Source organism: Balaenoptera acutorostrata, chromosome 4 (genome assembly GCF_949987535.1).
Source record: "Balaenoptera acutorostrata chromosome 4, mBalAcu1.1, whole genome shotgun sequence".
NCBI classification, from domain to species: Eukaryota; Metazoa; Chordata; class Mammalia; order Artiodactyla; family Balaenopteridae; genus Balaenoptera; species Balaenoptera acutorostrata.
The window spans coordinates 91,478,125-91,502,531 of record NC_080067.1 but is presented as its reverse complement, the minus strand read 5'-3'; the positions used below and the strand labels follow the sequence as shown (position 1 = coordinate 91,502,531).

The window sequence follows — 24,407 nt, the reverse complement described above, 5'->3', positions numbered from 1 at the left end:
CTCTAAGATCAGGAAGAGGACAAGGATGTCCACTCTTGCCACTTTTATTCCACATGTTATTGGAAGTCCTACCCACAGCAATCAGACAAGAAAAAGAAATAAAAGGAATCCAAATTGGAAAAGAAAAAGCAAAACTGTCCTTGTTTGCAGATGACATGATACTTTGCATAGAAAATCCTAAAGACACCACCAGAAAACTACTAGAGCTCATCAATGAATTTAGTAAAGTTGCAGGATACAAAATTAATATACAAAAATCTGTTTCATTTCTATACACTACCAAGGAACTAGCAGAAAGAGAAATTAAGGAAACAATCCCATTTCCCATCACATCAAAAAGAATAAAATACCTAGAAATAAATCTACCTAGGGAGGTAAAAGACCTATACTTGGAAAACTATAAGAAACTGATAGAAGAAATTGAAGATCACACAAACAGATGGAAAGATATACTGTGTTCTTGGATTGGAAGAATCAATATTGTTAAAATTACCATACTACCCAAGGCAATCTATAGAGTCAATGCAATCCCTATCAAAATACCAATAGCATTTTTCACAGAACTAGAACAAAAAATTTTTGTGTGAAAACACAAAAGACCTCAAATAGACAAAATAATCTCAAGTAAGAAAAACGGAGCTGGAGGAATTATGCTCCTTGACTTCAAGACCATACTACAAAGCTACAATGATCAAAACAGTATGATACTGGCACAAAAACAGACACATCAATCAGTGAAACAGAATAGAGAGCCCAGAAATAAACTCATGCACCTATGGTCAATTAATCTATGACACAGGAGGCAAAAATATACAATGGAGAAAAGACAGCTCCTTCAATAAGTGGTTCTGGGAAAACAGGACAGCTACATGTAAAAGAATAAACTTAGAACATCCTCTAACACCATACACAAAAATAAACTCAAAATGGATTAAAGACCTAAATGTAAGGCTGGGAAACCATAAAATTCTTGGAGGAAAACATAAGCAGAACATTCTTTGACATAAATCGTAGCAATATTTTTTTGGATCTGTCTCCTAAAGCAAACAAAAGCAAAAATAAACAAATGGGACCTAATTAAACTTAAAAGCTTTCAGACAGCAAAGGAAACCATCAACAAAATGAAAAGACAACCTACTGAATGGGAGAAAATATTGGCAAGTGATATGACTGACAAGGGGTTAATATCCAACATATATAAACAGCTGATACAATTCAACATCAAAACAAACAAACAAACAAACACACAATCTGATTAAAATATGGGCAGAAGACCTGAACAGACATTTTTCCAAAGAAGAAACGCAGGTGGCCAAAAGGAACATGAAAAGATGCTCAACATAGCCAATCATTAGGGAAATGCAAATCAAAACCACAATGAGATAATCATCTCACACCTGTCAGAATGGCTATCATTAAAACACACACACACACAAATAACAAATTTTGGCGAGAATGTGGAGAAAAGGGAACACTCACACACTGTCGTTAGGAACGTAAATTGGTGTAGCCCTGTGGAAAACAGTAGGGAGGTTTCTTAAAAAACTAAAAATAGAACTACCGTATGACCCAGCAATTCCACTCCTGGGTATATATCCAGAAAAACCAAAAACACTAATTCAAAAAGATATGTGCACCCCAATGTTAATAGCAGCATTATTTACAAGATATTGCGAAGATATGGAAGCAACCTAAGTGTCCATCAACAGATGAATGGAAAAAGATGTGGTACATATATACAATGGAATATTACTCAGCCATAAAAAAGAATGAAAATTTGCCATTTGCAACAACATGGATCAACCTGGGGGATATTTTGGGTAGTGAAATAAGTCATCCAGGTTAAGACAAATATTATATGTTAGCAGTCATATGTGGAATCTAAAAAAAATAAAACAAACTAGTGAATATAACAAAAAAGAAACAGACTCACAGATATAGAGAACAAACTAGTGGTTACCAGTGGGGAGAGGGAAGGAGGGAGGAACAATATAAGGGTAAGGGATTAACAGGTACAAACTATTATGTATAAAATAAGCTACAATGAACTAACACACCATTGTAAAGCAATTATACTCCAATAAAGATGTTAAAAAAAAATAAGCTACAATGATATATTGTACAACACAGCATATTTTATAATAACTACAAATGGAGTATAACCTTTAAAAATTATAGATCACTATATTATACATGTGTAACGTAATATTGTACATCAACTATACTTCAATTAAAAATTGTATAATTTGTAAGACAAAACTAACACATATAAAACAGCAAGAAAAATAAGTACAAAACCTAAGGTGCTGATTATAAGTGCAAATGGAATTTAGAAGAAAGGAGAGTATGCAGTGTGGGCAGAAGATTCTGGAGAGGGTTTGGAAGTGAGCTGAGTTTTGAATGATGACAACTTTGGAAGAAGTCATTGTAGGTAGAAGGAAACAGCAAAGAAAAAAGCACAGATATGAAACTCAGAAGTGGGGTGGTAAGTGGGGAGAAACAGGAAGAGTGAGAAAACAGCGCTGGAAGAAGTAGAGATAATGGGTGAAGAATAAGGTTGGGGAGTAATAGGTGCTGCTTTCAGACACACTGAGGAAGGGGACTCTATACGGCTGGCAGGAGGGAACTTCCATCCAGGAAAGGACCTTTTCCTTCCATATTCAGAGCACCTCCTGCACACAACTGGCCCCAGCCTGGTCCTGATTTTCCTACAAATACAAATATTTGCCATTCCAGCTCCAGAACAATTCTGGAGCTAGTCATTACCATGAACACTCTCACTAATGGGGCAAATCACACATTAGAGAAAGAGCAGGGGGTGAAAAGCAGAGGGTGACCCATTTTCACCGGAAGGTTTTTAGTTATGCTCCATCTGTCATCTGAAGGCTGCGCCATCACTTCTGTTTTACCATGACTTTAGTTAGATACCAATTAACATGGATTTGCCCTTAATTCTTAGCTTTCCAAAAAGAAAAAAGCTCCAAAGTTCTGGGCAGAGCACAATGATTTTCAGAACACCAGGGATGGGGAGAAAGCCAAGCCATCAGTGAGTTGTGGGCTGGTCAGGGTTTGGGGAAGATTAATGTAGAGAAATTAAAAATAATTTTAAGTATTTTTAATTAAATTATAATTTAATTTTAATTATCCTGCTCTTCTCTCTTTCAGCTTTAAATAAGCAGTCTCATTTCTTACCCTGTTTATCAAATACTGTTGCATGTACAAGTGTTTAATCTCATCCCTCTTCATAATCTCCAGCTCCACTTCAGTTGGATCTGTTCTTTCAAATTCCATGAACTTTGGAATATCTAGATTGAATACTGACGCTTTTGATGATCTAGACAATGAATCACGTGCCGTCAAATCCCCATCCTTTCCAGAAGAGAGTCTGAGGAAGCTTCCAGCTGAGCCTGCAGACGCTGCCTGTTCCACTTGAGGGGCCGTTTCAGGCTGATTTTTCATCTGCTGTCGCTTAAAAGCTAGGAGGGTTTCCTCATCATACTGAAATCTCTTTTCTGGAACTTCTTCTGGGTATATCTGAGGGATTTGGGGAATGGGGATGTGCTTGGATACGTGAAGAGTCGACTGAATGTTCTTCAGTTCTTGCACCAGGCACTGTATTTCCTCGATGACAGCCACTTTAAGGTCTCGAAGAGAGACAATGCACTTGTTCATGTGCATTTTCTTTGCATAGGCCTGATAAAAAGAACAGGAAGAAAGCAAAATGACAACCTGCTCACAAAGGGCAGCTTGAAATACAATTTGCTTTTGTCCCTTGACTGGAATGCCTAGCAAAAATTCAAGATAAAAATTTATCTGATCATTCCTGTTCACTACTAAGTTATTTTCTGTAGTTTTTAGGCTTTTCCCCATTTCACCTCTCCATAAGGGGAAGATGGTCTGGATGTGACCTCTGGTGTCCCCCAGCTGGCTTGTAGGGCTGAGTTCCCCCATCCTCCTTCCACCACTCAATGGAAGTCCTTCCTGAGCCCTGTACTCAGCCAGATCCCAGGGAGGGGAAGGCCATTCTTTGGTCAGGAACACACAGTAAACGTCCTTCCCTGATGAAAACTCAAATCCTATTGGCTTAGACTCGCTTAGTGTTGCCCACCTCAGGCCACTTTAGCCTGTTGTCATCCTGTATTTTGGCCACATTCTTTCTATTACTCCTTGTGCAGTCAAGGTCACAATCCTGAATTCCAGTACCACGTCACACTAAGAGGTTCCTGGACTCTTCCTTGGTTCCTTCTCCACTCATCCGAGCCCAGCTATGCCCCTGCCTCCAGTCACAGGTGCCAAACAGGCCCACTGCTCCCTCACTGCCAGCTCTCTCCCCAGGCTGTGTTTCCTAAATGCCCTGACCAGAGCCTCCAGTCACATGCAACCCTGCTCCTGGTGTGCAGTTAGGCAAATAGATGGCCCAAAGGCTGTTAAGAGTAACTTTGCATAAATATACAGGTTAAGAAAAATAAAAGATCGAAAGGCATTTCTTCAAGTCGTCTTACAAAACTTACCTGTATATTTACTATCTACTGTAACAAAATAGAGGAGATGTTTTACATACTTAAGAACAAACCTTTAAAGCATTAGGGTTTAAACTCAAAATCCAGCCCTTGGGTGAGTGGGGGACCACTTCTGAAGTACCTGGAGGACCGAGAATTAAGCGGAGAACAAACCCAAACCAGCCTGGTGGCTGTAAGGCCTACCTCTTTTAGGAGCCCAATTTACATACCAAGCCTCTCTTTCTAACTTTCCAAATACCACACACCTAAACACTAGCCACGGACAGGGGAGGTGGCGGGGGGAGGAGGAGGCGGGCGGGGCGGGGAGGAATGTATAATACACGACTTCTAAAATGCTTGATATTTTTCAGTGACTTTGAATTTAACCATGATAAGAATGACTGTTTATTGACTTTGACCATTACTTTAACCCTATGAAGAAGACTAGACATGTCTTGTCTTACTGTTGTTCATTGGTAGTAATACCTTTTTTTTTTAAACAGACAATACAACTGAGGCTTAGGGAGATTTACATGACTAGCCAAGTTCATATAACTATTAAGTGGCAGAGATTGGAAAGGAACTCTGATCTTCTGACCAGTAGAATTGTGTGCTGTGCATTATTTAATGCTGTCATTTTAATAAAATAGATTTCAGTACAATGCAGTTCCATTCAAGACATCACACCTGTCCATCACCTCTACCTGGACTATGAAATTTCAGGTGGGATGACTGGCAAATTGTGATCAAAAGAACATTTCTCTATGACAATGGATGAAACATGATAGTTGAAACAAGAATTGCCTTAGACAAACAGCTAGAAAAACAATCCAAACGGTCACTAATAAAATGTTCAAAATGTCCATTTGATCAGAAAGTTATAGGCATGAGCTATGAAAATTTACTTGTGGCTATGAATTGCCATACCAGGATCTTTGTAGTGCTGGCATGTACAGCATCTTTGGTGAAATAGAAAAAGACACTCCTTCCTCAAGACACTTTACACTTCCATTTGTCAGAAAATTATAAAATATTCAAACATGCTATATCTGTGGTATGATTGGCACTCTTTTCAATGTGATGCCTTGAAATTGGCAACCTGCACAGCCATACTAGGTGGCCATATACAAAATTCTCCTCAAAATGGTAGCTCAGATGCCTTCTGAGCCTCTAAGTGTGAAAAGTCACTTGTCAATTCAAAGCAAGGAATTACTATGACAGGGAGAGGAAACTTTAGGATGAAAACAGGTATGAGAAATCAGGATGATTAGAAGCAGTTTGGGGAAATGCAGAGAGAATCAAAAAGGAATATATTAATTGTTCAGTATTGAGTCACCTACAAAAATTTGGAAGTTCTTCAAACAAAGGCTAAATACAATGGTCTATTTTCCTAAGTCTTGGTGGTCCACAGCAGCCAAAAACAATAGCCAACAAGGATGTGTTTGAATTTCAGAGATTCAAAGTTCATAAAATATGATGCCTTCACTCATGAAACTGGTATTGAACCAAGTAATTAATTTGAAGGCTGGTTCTGCCATGTTAACTAAATAGTCATGAATAAATCTCTTATCTTTGGGACTCAATTTCCTCATTTGTAAAAAGGGGCATTATTCTAGATAATCATGAAGGTCTTTTCCAACTCAAAATTTCTATGACTATATATCTTTATGGACTAGCTAACAAAATGGGTGGTTTCAGCAGAATTCAATAAAAAAACAAAACAAAACAAAACCAGGGTGTGTGCCTCATTGTCATGAAAGCTATGGGTAAGTACCATAGAGTCGAGGTATCCCAGTTCCTCTTTCTTCTTGGCAGCATTTATTCTCATGTGTTCAGGTATCTTATAGTCTGGGGCTGTCTTCAAGTTGAAGTCTCCCATATACAACTGGGCCTCTTTGATGGCTTGAACATCTTTGGGATCTTCATAGTCATCATCAGGTTTACTCTTGTACCTATCAGAAAAACAGAAAACTCAGCCATAAACATAACAATAAACTCTAATTTGTCTACTTTAGGCATATAATCAAATTTAATCATGAAGCAAAAGCATAATGCTGAGTCTGTGGTGCTACCTTTTTCTATAGAGCCCAAGAATTTTTTTAATGTTAATGACTATTTTTAAAGCAGCTCAAGCAAAATAATAAGTAATAAATAAAAAATAATCAACTAGATGGTGCTGAAATAATCTGAATCATTCTTAGGCTTTGGTTAACTTCAAAGTAATTTAGATCAACATTGTTATTTATTCCCTCAATAGAAATTACGCTTTGGATACAGGTTTGTTGTTGTTGTTTCTTTTTTTAATCACTAAAATGTTAAAGTTTTTAAAAAAACATAAGCAACTGTCATAACGTTTGTCATAACATTTTCAAAAAAAGGCACATAATTCAAAATGATAGCACGAGTATATATGTATTTACCTCCCTCTCTTTTCCCACATTCCATGGAAATGGCATTGTGGGGTGCCAAAGGAAGTAAATCACTAGGAAAGCTGAGAATGGGGTAGAAAACCATGAGCAAACTAGTGATAGAGATACATTTCTAGAAGACAGAAAGAAGATGAAATTGTATTAATGGATAAACCAGACCAATGAAAACTCTAGTCCCAGATACCCCCAGGAGAAGGCTATAAAAAGAATTGGATTGGGTCTTCTTGATAGAGTTCCTAGGAGGCTCCAAGCAAAGATGGAGCAGGTATGGAGCAGGGAATGGAATGCTAGACATTATTTGGCAAAATTAATTAGAGGATTGAAAAGGAATGCCTGAACCAGTTGAGCCCTCCCAGCTTTCCCATCTACACACATGCAAGGAAGTAGCAACCTTATACGTAAACTAAAACTGAAGAACTAATCTCTACAGAAACTGACCTCTCTGCTTGGGAAATACTAAGGTAGCTATGTTATGGGTTGGCACTCCACTGGAGGGGATCTTCATTGGGAGACCCTAACCTACTTAATTCTTTAAAGTGAAGCCTGTCAGTCAACATGAGCATATAGCTTCAGTCAGCCCTTTAGGGGAAAGCAAACATACGTATAGCAGAGGAAACACATGCCATCTAATGTATTAACTGACAATTGTTCATTTGTGTATAACAGCACTAAAAGGAAAGATTAACATTTTTAATGAAAGGAAAGGGATAGAGAAAAAGGAAAGGAAAGAAAGGAAGAAACAAAATACTTCTGCTCTTGCCATGTGAGAGAAACACAGCCCATAATTATCCTCATGCTACAAATAACTAGAACTGAACAAAAATATATAAAACAACTATGTTCAGACATTGAAATGATAAGCAGCACAGGACTGTAATTCCTGAGAAAAGTGAAACAAAATAAGTAATCCTTACTGTCTCCTAATCCTTACTGTCTTTCCTCTGCATGGAGGAAATTATACTATGGAGTAGGGTTGGAATCCCAGAAATCAGATTTCACAGAGGCCAGAATGGCTAGAATTTTGTGGAGAAGACTATCAGAGCTCCACAAAGAAATCTATATAGGGCTCTCCTTGAGTTTTTGGCTGAGTATTAATTTGTACACTTGTAATGGGAAACACCATGAAGGTGAACAAAGAACATCTGGGGAAAGTCAAATGCTGGGAAGCTGTAAGACAACTAACTCTCATAGTTTACACATGGCTGGGACTCGCTTATGATCCCACCAGCTAGAGAGACCTTGTTAAATGTAGAAGACATTCAGTAGAAACCCCAAAAGAATCATGCCTTCAAAGTAGGAGAAACAGAAGATTTAGACAATATTATCAATCACCTTGTCCTCATTGACACGTATGGAACAGTACACCCAAGAATACAAGAATACACACTCTTTTTCAAGCACACATTGAACTTTAACTAAGAGACTATATGCAGGCCTATACAATTTCCAATAAATTTAAAAGAATTTAAATCACACAGACTATTTTCTATGACCACAAAAAATTAAATTAGAAATCAAACAGAAAGATATTTTTTAAAACCTCAAAATATTTGGAAACTAAACAGCACATTTTAAAATAAACCACAAGTCAAGGAAGAAATCACAAGGAATACTAGAAAATATTTTGGACTGAATAATAATGAAAATATATCAAAACTAGTGGAATGCAGCTCAGGGCTTAGAGGGAAAATTTTACTTTAAATACTTACATTAGAAGAAAAGTATAAAATCAAAGTTTACACCTTAAACTTAAACCTCAACAAGAAAAAAAAGAGTTAAGTAAACCCAATTAAACTAGAATGAAGGAAATGATATAGAACAGAAATCAATGACATAGAAATCAGACAAACAATATTTTTTTTAAATCTATAACCAAAAGCTAGTTGCTTAAAAAAAATTAATAAAATTGATAAACCTCTTGCTGGAATGATCAAGAAAGAGAGAAGATACAAATTAACTATGTCAAAAATAAAAGAGGACAACACAACAGATACTACAGAAGTTAAAATAATAATAAGGGAATAGTATTGTATGAACTATATTATGCCAATAAATCTGATAACCTAGATGAAATGCACAAATTCCTTGAAAGACACAAATTACCAAAACTGACCCAAGAAGAAATGGAAGATCTGAATAGCACTGTAATAATTTAAATTTTGAGTTTATAATTTATAACCTTCCTTCAAAGAATACTCCAGGTCCAGATGGCTTTACTGATAAATCTTATCAAATATTTAAGGAAGAAATAATACCAAGTCTAAACAAAGTCTTTCAGAAAATAGAAAAGAAAAACTTCAACTCTTTTTATGAAACCACTGTTATCCTGATAACAACCCAGAGAAGACATTGCATAAAAATAAAACTAGAGAACAATATTCTTCGTTAATAAGATACAAAAGTCCTTAACAAATTACTAGCAAATCAAATCCAGCAAAATATTTTTTGAAAATATCAAAAGTCTATTTTATTTTTCTGTTTCATTGAGATGTAATTGACATACAATATTGTATTAGTTTAAGGTACACAACATAATGATTTGATATGTGTATATATTGCAAAACATTTACCACAATAAATTTAGTTAACATCTATCACCACACAGTTACAATTTTTTCCTTATGCTGAGAATTCTTAAGATTGACTCTCTCAGCTCAAATACACAAAACGGTATTGTTAATAGTCACCATGCAGTATGTTACATTCCCAGAACTTATTTATCTTATAACTGCAAGTTTGTATTTTTGACCACTTTTACCCATTTCTCCCATCCCCCCCCCCAATACCTCTTGCCTCTAGCAACCACCAATCTGTTCTGTTTCAATAAGATCAGATTTTTTTAGATTCCACATACAAGTGAGATCATATAGTATTTATCTTTCTCTGTCAAATTTGTTTCACTTAGTATAATGTCCTCAAGATCCATTTGTGTTGTCACAAATGGCAGGGCTGCTTTCTTTTTTTATAGCTGAATAATATTCTGTTGTACAGTATATATGTGCCACAACTTTTTTTAATCCATTCATCCATCAGTGGAGATTTAGGTTGTTTTCCTGTCTTGGCTATTACAAATACAATGAATATGGGGGTACAGATATCTCTTTGAGATAATGACTTTATCTCCCTTGTATATATAACCAGGAGTGGAATTGCTGGATTATAATGGTAGTTCTATTTTTAATTTTTTGAGGAATCCCCACACTGTTTTCCATAGTGGCTACACCAACTTATGTTCCCACCAACAGTGCACAAGGATTCTCTTTTCTCCACATCCTCACCAACACTTGTTATCTCTTGTCCTTTTGATGACAGACATTCTAACAGGTGTGAAATGGTATCTCATTGTGGGTTTGATTCTCATTTCCCTGACGATTAGTGATGCTGAACACTTTCACATACCTGTTGGCCATCTGTATGCCTTCTTTGGAAAAATGTCTATTCAGTTCCTCTATCCATTTTTATTTTATTTTATTTGCTATTGAGTTGTATGAGTTCTTTATACATTTTGGATATTAACTCCTTAACAGATATATGATTGCAAATATTTTCTCCCATTCTGAGTTGCCTTTTCATTTTGTTGATGGTTTCCTTTGATGTACAGAAGCTTTTTAGTTTAATGTAGTACAGTTATTTATTTTTTGTTTTTATTGCCTTTGTTTTCGATGTTAAATCCAAAAAAAATCATTGCAAGACTGATGTCATGGAGCTTACCACCTATTTTTTTTTCTAGAGTTTTATGGTTTCAGGTCTTATGTTCAAGTCTTTAATCCATTTTAAGTTTATTTTTTTGTATGGTGTGAGATAGTGGTCCAGTTTTCCCAGCCCCATTTATTGAAGAGACTCTCCTTTCCTCATTGCATATTCTTGGCTCCTTTGTCATAAATTGACCATATATGCATGGGTTTATTTCTGAGCTCTCTATTCTATTTTATTAGCCCATATATCTCTTCTTATGCCAACACCATACTATTTTGATTGCTACAGCTTTGTAATATAGTTTTGAAATCAGGGAGTGTGATACCTCCAGCTTTGATCTTCTTTCTCAAGATTGCTTTGGTTATTCGGGGTCTTTGGTTGTTCTGTACAATATTTAGGATTTTTTTCCATTTCTGTGGAAAATGCTATTGGCATTTTGATAGGGGTTGCACTGAATCTGTAGGTTGCTTTAGATGCTATGGACATTTTAACAATACTATGCCTTCTAATCCATAAGCACAGAATATCTTTCCATTTATTTGTGTCTTCTTTAATTTCTGTCTCACTGTTCTTATACTTTTTGGTGTACAGATATTTTACCTCCTTGGTTAAATTTATTCCTTAGTATTTTATTCTTTTTGATGCAGTTGTAAATTTGATTTCTTTCTTAATTTCTCTTTCTGATAGTTCATAATTGGTGTATAGGAGCATAACCGATTTTTGTGCCTTGATTTTGTATCCTGCAACTTTATTGAATTTGTTTATTAGTTCTAATGGTATTTTGGTGGAGTCTTTAAGATTTTCTTTATATAATATGACATCTGCAAACAGAGATGGCTTTACTTCTTCCTTTGGATGCCTTTTATTTCTTTTCTTGCCTAACTACTCTGGCTAGAACTTTCATTCTTATGTTGAATAGAAGTAACAATAGTGAGTATCCTTGTCTTGTTCCTGACCTTAGAGGGAAAGCTTTCAGCTCTTCACCACTGAGTATAATGTTAGCTGTGGGCTTGTCATATATGGCCTTTGTTATGTTGAGTTATGTTCCTGCTATATCCAGCTTGCTGTGAGTTTTTATTATGAATGGACATTGAACTTGGTCAATGCTTTTTCTGCAGCTATTGAAATGATATGATTTTTATCTTTTGTTAATGTGATATGTCACACTGATTTGTGGATGTTCAATCATCCTTGCACCCCTAGAATAAATCCCACTTGATCATGTCATATTATTATGTTCTTGAATTCAGTTTACTAAATTTGTTGAGGATTTTTGCATCTATGTTCATCAGGGATACTGATGCAAAGAAGGGTATGTGTGTGTGACAGAGAGAAAGGGAGACGGAAGCAGAGTGAGCAAGACAGAGTGAGCCAGACAGTAAAAAGAGCTAGTAAGCTTTTGAAATCTCCACAGGTTAAATTTCCACTGATGCCTGAGCTTGGTGGAGCAGCTCACAAATGATTGAGTAACTACTGTCTAAAGTAAAGCTCATAGAAGAAGCAGAATTCAGTAGCTTCTCCTAAGACAACACCAGGTTTGGGATTCTGGTCCAAGATGCCGACGTAGGAGGCTCCTGAACTTACCATCTCCTACAGACACACAAAATCTACAGCTATTCACGGTATAATTACCTCTGAAAGAAGTTCAGAAACTAGCTGAATGATTCCCACACGTTGGTGAATGAAAAAATACACATATTGAAATGGATCTTGGCACACTCTCAGCCATTGGGGGCCATTAAGAACAAAGAAGATGCCTGGGATAATCCCAAAGGTCTAAGAGACAATGAAGATCTCAGGCCAGGCTGAAAGATAAGGCTCATCTCCCATGAGACCAGATGACTGTACTACTGTAAACTACTGTAAAGAATCTGAAAAAAAGCTACTACACCAAGTAAGCTTAGCAACATCATTAGATTAAAGATAAATATGAGAAAAATCAATTGAGAGGAGTTCCACTTCCAGGAAGATGGAATAGAGCCACATTTTTCTATTTTTTCCAGCAAGCAGAAAATAAAAACCCTGGACATTATATATAAAACAAATATAAGAAGATTCTGAAAGGTGAAAAGGAGGTAGGCCACAAAAAACCTTGGGACCCAAGGAAGTATATGATGGCAAGTTCTCTGGGTTTTATTTTTGCCTTGTATATCTCAGACATGGAGCTAAAGAAAACAGTAACTCATGTCATATGATCTGTCAATCCCACTCCTAGACATATATTTGGACAAAATATAATTCAAAAAGATACATGCACCTCTATGTTCATAGCAGCACCATTCACAATAGCCAAGACATGGAAACAACCTAAATGTCCATTGACAGATTAATGGATAAAGACGATGTGGTACACATACACAACGGAATAATACTCAGCCATAAAAGGAATGAAATAATGCCATTTGCAGCAACATGGGTGGACTTAGAAATTATCATACTAAGTGAAGTTAAGTCAGAAAGAGAAAGACAAATACCGTAAGGTATCCCTTAGAAGTGGAATCTAGAATATGACACAAATGAACCTATCTATGAAACAGAAACATACTCACAGACATAGAGAACAGACTTGTGGTTGTCAAAAGGGAGGGGACATGGGGGAGGGATGGATAGGGAGTTTGGTGTTAGCAGATGCAAACTATTATATATAGAATGGATAAACAACAAGGTTCTACTTTATAGCACAGGGAACTATATTCAATATCTTGTGATAAACCATAATGTCTCAAAATATAAAAAGAATGTGTATATATGTATAACTGAATCACTTTGCTATGCAGCAGAAATCAACACAACATTGTAAGTCAACTATGCTTCAATTAAAAAAAAGAAAGAAAACAGTAACTCAGAAACACCAGTGTGTTTAGACAACAAAAGCCCAACAAAATCCTGCTCTCTCTAGCTAAAGCATCAAGAAAAGAACAGAATGGCGAGAGAGAAAACTTGTAGACACTAAACTCTCTACTCCAGCCAATACCACAGAAAAAAAAATGTGGTGCTACTTCCACCCATGCCAGCAAAGGCCAAGTGGGGAGTCTAAACTTCCTCCATCACCAGGCTTTAACAAGGCAACGCAACCCCAACAGAGTGGTGTTAGAGAAAGTGAGTCCTGGGAACCAGGACTTTCATCACCAGTGTGTGGAACAAACCTCCCTACCACAGAGTCAGTGGAGACCCCAAAGGGAATCTGGACTTCCACTCCTGCCTAGCAGTAACAAGGTGATCTACCCCTCCCCCTCCCTGCTGCAGTTGTGTGTGAGGAGCCCTAGTGGAGAGTAATGATTTTCACCATGCTCCACAGTAACAGTGGAGGTCAACTGGAGAGCAAAGTGGTATTAGTGAGAGCCTAGTGGAATCTGGAACACCAACTTTTGACCAGCGAGTAGCCCCTTCCTTCCTAAGGTGTCAACTGGAGAAGAATGGGTAACCTGGACTTCTATACTCATAATAAGATGGCACGCCTCCTTATCCTGCTGAAATCAGAGAAAGCCAGCTAAAACAGAATGTATAAATAACATCCAGAGTCTCATAATACCCCAAATGTCCAGATTGCAATAAAAAATAATCTGACATACCAAGAATCAGGATGACCTCAACTTGAATGAGAAAAGACAATTACCAGATACCAAACCCAAGATGACAGAGATGTTAGAATAATCTGACAAGTTTTCAAAGCAGCCATCATAAAGTTCTTCAAAAAATCATTAGGAAGATGCTTGAAACAAATTAAAAAATAGAAAGTCTCAGAAATAAATGGAGGATAACAAAGAACCAAACAGAATCTTTAAAAGAACTGAAAAACATAATAACAACAACAACAAAAAAAAACTTAATAGATGGGCTCAAAATCAAAATGGAGGAGACAGAGGAAAGAATCAATTAACTTGAAGATAGAATAGAAATTACCCAATCTGAACAGCAGAAAGAAAAGATACTAGAAACAAACAAACAACAACAAACAAACAACAACAACAACAGAAAGAAGAGTCTCAGGGATCTAATATTTGTCTCATTGGAGTCCCAGAAGGAAAGGAAAAAAAAGGACAGGTCTTCAAAATAACTATAAGAAATAATGGCTGAAAACCCTCCCAAATTTGGCGAGAGACACAGTATACAGATTCAAGAAGTTTAATAAATACCAAAAAAAAAAAAAAAATTCAAAGACATACCAAGATACATCAAACTTCTGAAAACTAAAAGAAAATATATTGAGAGCAGCAAGGGAAAAATAACACCTTATATTTATGGGGGAAACAATTTGAATGTCAGCAGATTGATCATAAGAAACCATGGAGGCCAGCAGGAATTTTTCATGTTCTGAAAAAAAGAACAATAAACACAGAATTCTATGTACAGTAAGAATATCCTTCAGAAATAAAGGGGAAATCAAGCCATTCTTAGATCAAATAAAACTAAGCAAATTTGTTACCAGCATACCTACTCTAAAAGAATGGCTAGAGGAAGCTCTCTGAACAGAAATAAAATGATAGAAGGAATCTTGGAACCTCAAGAAGGAAGAAATTATGATGTTAATAGTAAAAAAATGGGCAAATACACTTTTCTTCTACTATTGTCTAATTTATGTTTGACGACTGAAGAAAAAACTGTAACTGTCTGATATGGTTCTAAAATGTACATAGAAGAAATATTTATACAATTATATTACAAACAAGGGAAATGAGGAAGGGTGGGTAAAGGGACATAAAGGCAGGTAAGGTTTCCATACTTCAGTCAAGCTGATAAAATGTCAACACTAGCAGACTGTGATTAGTCATGTATTCATAATGTAATACCTAGAGCAAACACTAAAAAGCTACACAAAGTGATGCACTCAAAAACATTACAGATTAATCGTATTGGAACTCTAAAATATTCAAGTAACCACAGGAAAGCAAGAAAAAGAAGAAAAATGAAAAACAGAGAATAGAAAACAAAATATAAAATAGCAGATATAAGCCCTAAGCATTGATAATTACGTTAAGTGTAAATGGTCTAAATACACCCAGTGAAGAACTGAGATCGACAGAGTGGGTTTAAAAACATAACCCAACTATATGCTGTCAAAAAGACACTAAAGTCAAATGTAGCTATATAAGCAGATTGAAATAAAAGAATGAAAAGTTACACCATCAGTACTGAATGCTTCTCCCCTAAGATCAGGAACAAGTTGTGGACACCAGCTCTCCCTATGCTATTTCAACATTGTAGTGGAAGTCTTAGCCAGTGCAGTAGGAAAGGAAAAGAAAAGAAGAGGCAAACAGATTGGATAAGAAGAAATAAAACTGTCTCTATTAACAGATTACATGATTGTCTACACAGAAAATCCCACAGAACCTACAAAAATATTCTCAGAACTAATATGACAGTTCAGCAAGGTTACAGAATACCAGATAAACCTACAAAATACAATTTTATTTCTATACCATGAACACATAGGTATCAAAATTAAAAACAATACCATTTACAATTGACCCCAAAAGTGAAATATCTGTGTGTAAATCTAACAAGATATATATAGGACTTTTATATTGAAAACAACAAAACACTGATGAAATTAAAGGAGATCTAAGTAAATGTAGAGTCATACCATGACCATGGATTAGAAGACAACATAATAAATACACCAATTCTCCCCAAACTGATATACAGAATTAAAATAATTCCTAAAGAATTTCAGCAAGATTTTTTGGGGGTAAATATGTGATTTATATGGAAAGGCAAAGTAACTAGAATGGCTAAAATAATTTTGAAAAAGAAGAATAAGATGAAAGGAATCAGTTTACCCAATTTCAAGACTTATTATATAGCTACAGTAATCAAGACACTACGGTATTGGCAAAGGGATAGACATATAGATTAATGGAACAGAAAGTGAACCCAGAAATAGACCCACACAAATATGCCTAAATAATTTTTGACAAAGGTGCAAAAGCAATTCAATGGAGGAAAGAGAGCCATTTCAACAAGTGGTGTTAGAGTAATTAGTCATCCACAGGCAAAAAAAAAAAAAAAAAAGATGAAATTACATCTAAATCCCACATTTACACATCTTACACAAAAATGAACACCAAAATGGATCACAGACTTAAATGTAAAATGTAAAACTATAAAACCTTTAGAAGAGAAATAGGAGAAAATCTTTGGGACCTATGGCTAGGCAGAGTTCTTAGACCTGATACCAAAAACAAGATTCATAGGAAAAAAAATCAATAAATTGTCTTCAACATAATTAAAAACTTTTGCTCTGAAAAAGATCCTGTTAAGGAAATAAAAAGACAAGCCACAGACTAGGAGAAAATATTTGCAAATAAAATATCCAACATAGTACTCATGTCTAGAATATACAAAGAACCCTCAAAAGTCAACAGTACAAGTTAAACACTGTTATCTGAACATGAGCAAAAGACATGAAGAGATATTTAACCAAAGATATAAAGGTGGAAAACAAATAAATGAAAAGATGTGCTTGTTAAATGAAAGTACCTTTAGAGACCTAAAGATGAAGACCCAAACTATAAGATGTTAGAAGAACATACAGGAGTAATATCTTCTTAATGCTGGGATAGAAAAGAATTTCTTAATTCTTAAAAATCACTGTATATATTAGTAAAATGAAATTCCTAGACCTGAAACTCAAGGGGTCACTGAAGGTCCACCACAGTATCACCACCCTGAAAGATCCACCTAACCTGACTTTAATATCTCTATCGGTTTCTATTTCTTTTAGTTCTTTATTTAAATACCAATGTCAATAAATGTAAAGATTTTAAAAGATATTTTGAGACTCATTCAAACAAAAGATTTCAGGTAAAAAAACTTACATGTCCTCCCATTCTTTTTTTCGCTGCTGAATTTTCAGTTGGGCCCTTTCAGCCTTTAATATAAGTTTCCTTGTTTTCTCAATTTGATTTTCCACCATAATTTCACTTAGGGTTTTAGGCCGAAATTTCTTCCCTTTTTCTATGATTGATTCTTCTGGCACACTAATACTCCCACCTGTACAGAGAGTCAACATTTTTTTTCAATCTTTTTGAAACATCAAAATAAAACTTTCAAATATTGTTTTTAACCTGCCACATTTAAAAAAATCCAAGAATATAATGAATCTGTAATATATATTATAATCTGCAGTATATATTAAGCAACTACCATGAAATAAATCCCATAAGTATTTTAGAATACCAAAATAAAGAGATCTAAATCACAATTTTTGTTCCTCCGAACCTTATTAAAAAGTTGGTGAGATAACAACTAGAGAACAAGATAATGAATAACAGACCACTGACAGATATTGGGAAGCAGGGAAAGAGTGTCTGTAACATGATGATGGAGGAAGGGAAAAGCAAGTGAGTCCTATTTGACATGTATAATTTCAGGTGACATATACCAACTGCAGTGGTCTGTGACCAATCAAAAAACTGGTCAGAAACACACAAATCTAGAATTTAAAAATTATGGGCTTTATCACAGACACATGAAAAAATGCTCAACATCACTAGTCATCAGGGAAATGCAAATCAAAACCACAATGAGATATCACCTCACACCTGTCAGAATTGATGTTATCAAAAAGATGACAAATAACAAGTGTTGGTGAGGAGACAGAGAAAAGGAAAGCTTTGTGCACTGTTGGTAGGAACATAAATTAGTGCAGCCACTATAGAAAACAGTATGGGGGTTCCTCAAAAATTAAACATAGCACTACCATATGACCCAGGAATTCCACTTCTGGATATTTTTCCAAAGGGGAAAAACCCCACTAATTCAAAAAATATATGTGCCCCTATATTCACTGCAGCATTATTTACAATAGCCAAGATACGGAAGCAACCTAAGTGTCCATCGATAGGTGAACAGATAAAGAAGATGTGGTATACATATATATATTATACACACACACAGTGGAATATTACTCAGCCATAAAAAAAATCTTGCCATTTGTGACAACATGGATGACCTAGAGGGTATTAGACTGAAGTAAGTCAGACAGAGAAAGACAAATACTGCATGATCTCTCTTATATGTGGAATCTAAAAAAACAAAACAAATGAACAAACATAACAAAACAGAAACAGACTCATAGATACAGAAAACAAACAGCTGGTTGCCAGAGGGGAGGGGGTGGGGGGATGAAATAGGTGAGGGAGATTAAGAGGTACAAACTTCCAGTTACAAAATAAATGAGCTGGGGGATGAAATGTACAGCACAGGAAACACAGTCAATAATGTAGTAATAATTTTGTATGGTAACAGATGATAACTAGACTTATCATGGTGATCATGCTGTAATGTATAGTAATATGGAATCACTATGTTGCATGCCTAGAACTAACAGTTTTGTAGGTCAATTATACTTCTATAACAATTAATTAATTAAAATAATTGATTTTATCAGTTATAAGTATCTACTGGGGAAATTACTCTATTTATGTTCAAGTTGCATAGAGATATACTTTGGATATACACAAAAAAAAGTTAAATAATATGGATGGTCATATAGTTATAAGCTACCATTTCATTTCATATTTCAAATATATGGCACGATGGAAAAATAAGAGTTTAATGTGGCCTGGGTGGCCACAGAAAGGCTTTAAAGTAAAAGTGTAATTTGTATATATAAAATAGATAACCAACGAGGTCCTACTGTATAGCACAGGGAACTATACTCAATATTTTATAATAACCAATAAGGGGAAAGAATCTGATCAAGAATATAAATATAACAATCACTGTGCTGTACACCTGAAACTAACACAACATTGTAAATCAACTATACTTCAGTTAAAAAAATAAAAGTATAATTTGATCTGGATCCCCAAGGACTGGGGAGAATTCAGAGAGGAGAGGAGTGAATTAGTCACTCCATCAGGAACCTGGATGTGGAAGTTTCAGACATAATTAGGAAGCAGCAAACAGGACAATAAGCTAAACGTGCCAATCAAGTAGTATGAGAATGCGCTACTGGAAATAAATTAGGGATATTGTGGAAGGATTAAATATGGGGATAATGGTTTCAGATTTTATCCTAGACGCAGAAAGAAGCCATTAAAGGTTTCTCAATGAAGAGAGTGAACCAGTATTAAGGTCAGTACTGTATCCTGGGCACTAGTCTAGATCTGGCCAGGCTACAGTGACCTTTATCCTTGACTGGGCTCTGCAAGCCATTCCCAGAATTCCTGTCTTCCTCCTACTCACCTGCAGTCACCCTGCAGGCAGTCACAAGAGGCAGGGCGCCGGGATTAGAGGCACTATTTTCACATCTGTATTCTCAGCTCATCACTCTGTTTAAAGTATACGCTCTTGGAAAAGAGTGTGAAATGCTGTGTTCTAACCCTACCCTCTGGGATGGGGCCCAGGAATCTAGGAACAAACACTGCCTAGGAAAACTAGCATCTGGGGAAATCCTAGATTTAAGAACAGCTGGACATGGGAAGTAAGAAATCCACAGCACCAGGTGCTCTCATCCACTCTCAGTCACATGACTGGGAGTCAAAGGTTCTGCTCACAAAAAGATAATTCAACCTTGAAATTTTAATAAATAGGGATTTAAAAGCCTTCTTGTCATTTAGGTTACCTGTATCTCTCTGACTATCCTTTCTTCCAGTTCCTTCTTTTTCAAACCTCTCAAATTTGCTCGCTCTTCTCTCTGATTGACTTGGCCGTTTGGATTTGGAGTATTTAGAGGGCTTCACAAGCCTATAGGAGGATATCTTGTGATCACTTTGTATGGCATGAACCACAATAGTATCGCTTTCCAATGAATCACGAAATCTGAAGGAAAAAAGAAGTATTTGCAATCATCACCATTTTAATCATGCTGCATGATTATTACATAATAAAATAAGATCACAATGTACTATGCTGATAAACAATACCATTATATCACACTGGATCCAAAATTCAACCACGCATATACCAACCCAACAAGGATGTAGTGGAAGTTGAATAGGACTTGGTTAAAGAGCAAGTAGAATTTTCTTCTTAATGAAAATACTAAACATCTCATTATAAACAGTATAATACCATTGTTTTGATAGTATGAAGAGTCAAAATTTTTCAGACAGACTGCAGTTTAAAGGTAAATGGATCATATCAAACTCTGAGGAAATGTAATTCATCTTCCTATTATCTCATTTATTATATATAATATTATATTTCATATATTACATATATGATAGATAGCAGGTGGTGATACATGTATGTACATATTACCCTATTTGTCTCTATAAAAAACATTAAGCTCAGGAATCTGTACTACTCTCCAGTTCAACTTTCTCTTATAGCTCACAGACATCTATCTTTTAAAAGTTCTTCATCAATTTAATTGTTGTTATTTTTTGCTGGTTCACAATTATTTCATCCTTTTATGTCTAAGTTGATTTATAGATTCAATGTAATTCCAATCAAAATCCTAGGTTTTGTTGTGAAAGTTGACAAACTTATTCTGTGCAAAGGACCTAAGCAATATTGAAAGTGAAGAACAATCCAGAGGGTTCATAATATCAGATGTCAAGAATAATTAAGGTCTTGTGACACTAGCGCAAAAAACAGGTCAATGGAATAAAATGAAGAGTTTAGAAACAGACCCACAAATATGTGGTTACCTGATTTTTGACAAAAGCATCACTACAATCTAGTAAGGAAAGGATGGTCTTTTCAGCGAATGACAGTGGGCCAATTGGATATCCATAGAGAAACAAAAGACACTTGATCTCTATCTTACACCACCCACAAAAATTACCCAAGATAGATAATGGCAAAACAGTAGAGCTTCTAGAAGAAAACGGAGAATTATTTCATGAATTGGGAATAGGCAAAGATTCCTTAACTACAACATAAAAGCACTAACCATAAAAAGTTAGTGAAAATATTGATAAATTGCAAAGGAAAACATTGATAAACTAAACTTTATTAAAATTAAAAACTTCTGTTCAAAAGGACACTATAATGAGGATGAAAAGACAAGCCACAGAGTAGAGCAAGATATTTTACATGCATGCATACACACACGTAGATATGTCATATATACATGTGTCATGTGTATGACGAGACTCATCCAGAATATATAACTCCCACAACCCAATTTTTAAATGAACAAAAGACTTGAGCAAACACCTAACAAAAGAGAATATAAAAATAACCAATAAATAAAGGAAAAGGGACTGAAAATTGTCACTCATCTGAAAAATGCCAATTTAAATCACACTGAGACACTGCTCCAGAATAGCTGAAATTTAAAGAGCTGACAATGCCCAGTGATGGCAAGCATGAGTGTTATGGGTTGAATTGTGTCCCCCAAAAAGAATATGAAGTCCTAATTCCCCAGGTACCCCAGAATATGGCCTTATCTGGAAATAAGTTCTTAACAGAGGTAATCAAGTTAAAATGAGATCATCAAGGTGGATCCTAATCCAACATGACTGATGTCCTTATAAAAGGAGAAAATTTGGACAAGCACAGAGGCAATATTATACGAAGGGACACAGAGAGAACACCATGTGAAGACAGAAGATTTAGAGTGATGCATCTACAAGCTAAGAAACACCAAAGATTGCTGGCCAAGCCACCAGAAGCTCAGAAAAAGGCATGGAACAGATTCTCCCTCCCAGCTCTCAAAAGAAACCAATTTAGTCAACACGTCGATTTTGGACTTCCGGTCTCCAGAATTATCAGACAATAAATGTCTGTTATTGTAAGCCAGCCTGTCTGTGGTACTTTGTTATGGAAGCCCTAGAAAATGAATACAATGGGAATCAATTGGAATTCTCATACATTGATGATCAGAGTATAAATAAATTGAGCCATTTTGGAGAACTGTTCGTCAGTGTCTAATAAAGCTAAACATGCTTAGAACCTACGGTCTAGCAGTTCCACTCCTGATTATATAGCAAACAGAAATAAGTGCTTATGTCCACCAAAAGACATGCACAAGAATGTCAGCATTATTCATCGAAGCCAAAAAATAGGAACAACTCAAATATCAGCAGTTAAATGGATTAATAAATTGTGGTATAACCATTTAATAGAATATTACAAAGCAATGAAAATGAATGAAGTACTGCTACCTGCATCAACATGGGTAATCTTAGGCATGATACTGAATAAAGAAGCCAGATACAAAAGCGTTCATACTGCAGCTTTCCATGTATATGAAGTTCACAGACACAACTACTCTATGGTGATAAACATTCATCTTTGGAGAGTAAATATTTATCGGGAGGAGGCCACGAGGGAAATTTCTGGAGTGTTATAAAAGTTCTTTTTTTAAAAAAATTTTTAAAAATGTTTATTTCTTTTTTTGGCTGCGTTGGGTCTTCATTGCTGTGCTTGGGCTTTCTCCAGTTGTGGCGAGCGGGGGCTACTCTTCGCTGCGGTGCACAGTCTTCTCATTGCGGTGGCTTCTCTTGTTGCAGAGCACCGGCACGAGGCACGCGGGCTCAGTTGTGGCTCGTGAGCTCTAGAGTGCAGGTTCAGTAGTTGTGGCCCACAGGCTTAGTTGCTCCGTGGCATGTGCGATCTTCCCGGACCAGGGCTCGAACCCGTGTCCCCTGCGTTGGCAGGTGGATTCTTAACCACTGCGCCACCAGGGAAGCCCCCTCGGCTCTATTTTATTTTTGATTTTCTAATATATACATGCTCATGTGTTAATGAGTTATAAAATAAATAGTTTGTTAAAAACAGAAAGTAAATATGTATGACATAATTTGGTTTGCAAAAAATTTCGCAGACTTAAACTAGGAAGGAGTGAGCTCAGGATATCAGTAGCAGTGACAAGAGGATTCCTTGAGATTTTAGGAGTTAGTAGGCACTTCAGGAGACCTCTTATCTGACCACTTCAATAAAGCCACTGGAAACTACTTTCTTCAAATATATGCTCTCAAACGTCTTAACGTGCAGGAAATATGGTTCCTACCTATTCTGTAGCTTCATTAGGCCAAGTTGGTGCTTCTCTTTTTCCCAAGCTAATTCCTTTTCCACTCGTTGAATTTTATTAGCTGTTTTCCTGTCAATCTCAGCACGAATTTTGGAATCTAGATCAAAATCCTGCAGATAAGTCGATTTGTTCGTCAAAATGGGTACTTTTATCAGTGGACTTTATCAATCCTATTTCATACATAAATACAGATTTTTAAGGTTTGTCCTCAATTTTATGCCACATCATAACTGTCTCCTAAGTATCATAAACTCTCATTCTAGAAAAAAAACAACATACTTTTGATTTTACTGTCACAAAATATGGAGAAAAGTTCCCGGAAATAATTAACAATGATGAAAATACAGTTACATATTAAAAGATTTTTCCCACAATAAAAACAATGAATGCTAACAGAATATTTGGAGAGTTTACACAGTTTAAAAAAAAAAAAAAATGAGGAACTCTCTCCACCCCAGAATAACTACTATTACATAACCAGCTGGGCATGGGGTAAAAGTTCATGGCACTTGATCATTGGCTGAACCTTCCCTCCCATGTGATGCCCACCTAGGAAAGACAGTAATGTCTTTGGTGTCTTCCTGATATAACCAAGTTCTGGTTGAATATCCTTCACCAAAGGGGCTATTGTCCCCATAAGGATACTTAGGAACCTCGTGTTTCTTTCCTTCACTCCTGGAAAAATATCAGGGCCTTCATTCACACTGAATTGAAAGTAATTATTCTTTCCAGGTGTGTTGGTGCTTTAAATAATGGTATATGTAAAATGCTTAGCCACAGAACTTACCTCAGTTCTTTACTTTGAATTATGTACCCATATTCTGCAAGTGTCAACACTTTTCTTAGTAAAAT

At 35.9% G+C, this 24,407-nt stretch overlaps 1 protein-coding gene across 1 annotated transcript in view; it reads right to left on the bottom strand.

Moving 5' to 3' along the window:
* The window catches only part of CFAP44 (cilia and flagella associated protein 44), a 118,515-nt gene that overhangs the window by 24,523 nt on the left and 69,585 nt on the right, over window positions 1-24,407 (bottom strand). Inside the window, exons 22-26 of the mRNA XM_007181919.3 lie at window positions 23,535-23,665; window positions 20,196-20,392; window positions 17,443-17,617; window positions 6,274-6,451; window positions 3,193-3,693 (exon numbers count right to left, since the gene is read on the bottom strand). Of these exons, the coding sequence (XP_007181981.2) occupies window positions 3,193-3,693; window positions 6,274-6,451; window positions 17,443-17,617; window positions 20,196-20,392; window positions 23,535-23,665 (1,182 nt within the window). The remainder of the gene's footprint in view (window positions 1-3,192; window positions 3,694-6,273; window positions 6,452-17,442; window positions 17,618-20,195; window positions 20,393-23,534; window positions 23,666-24,407) is intronic.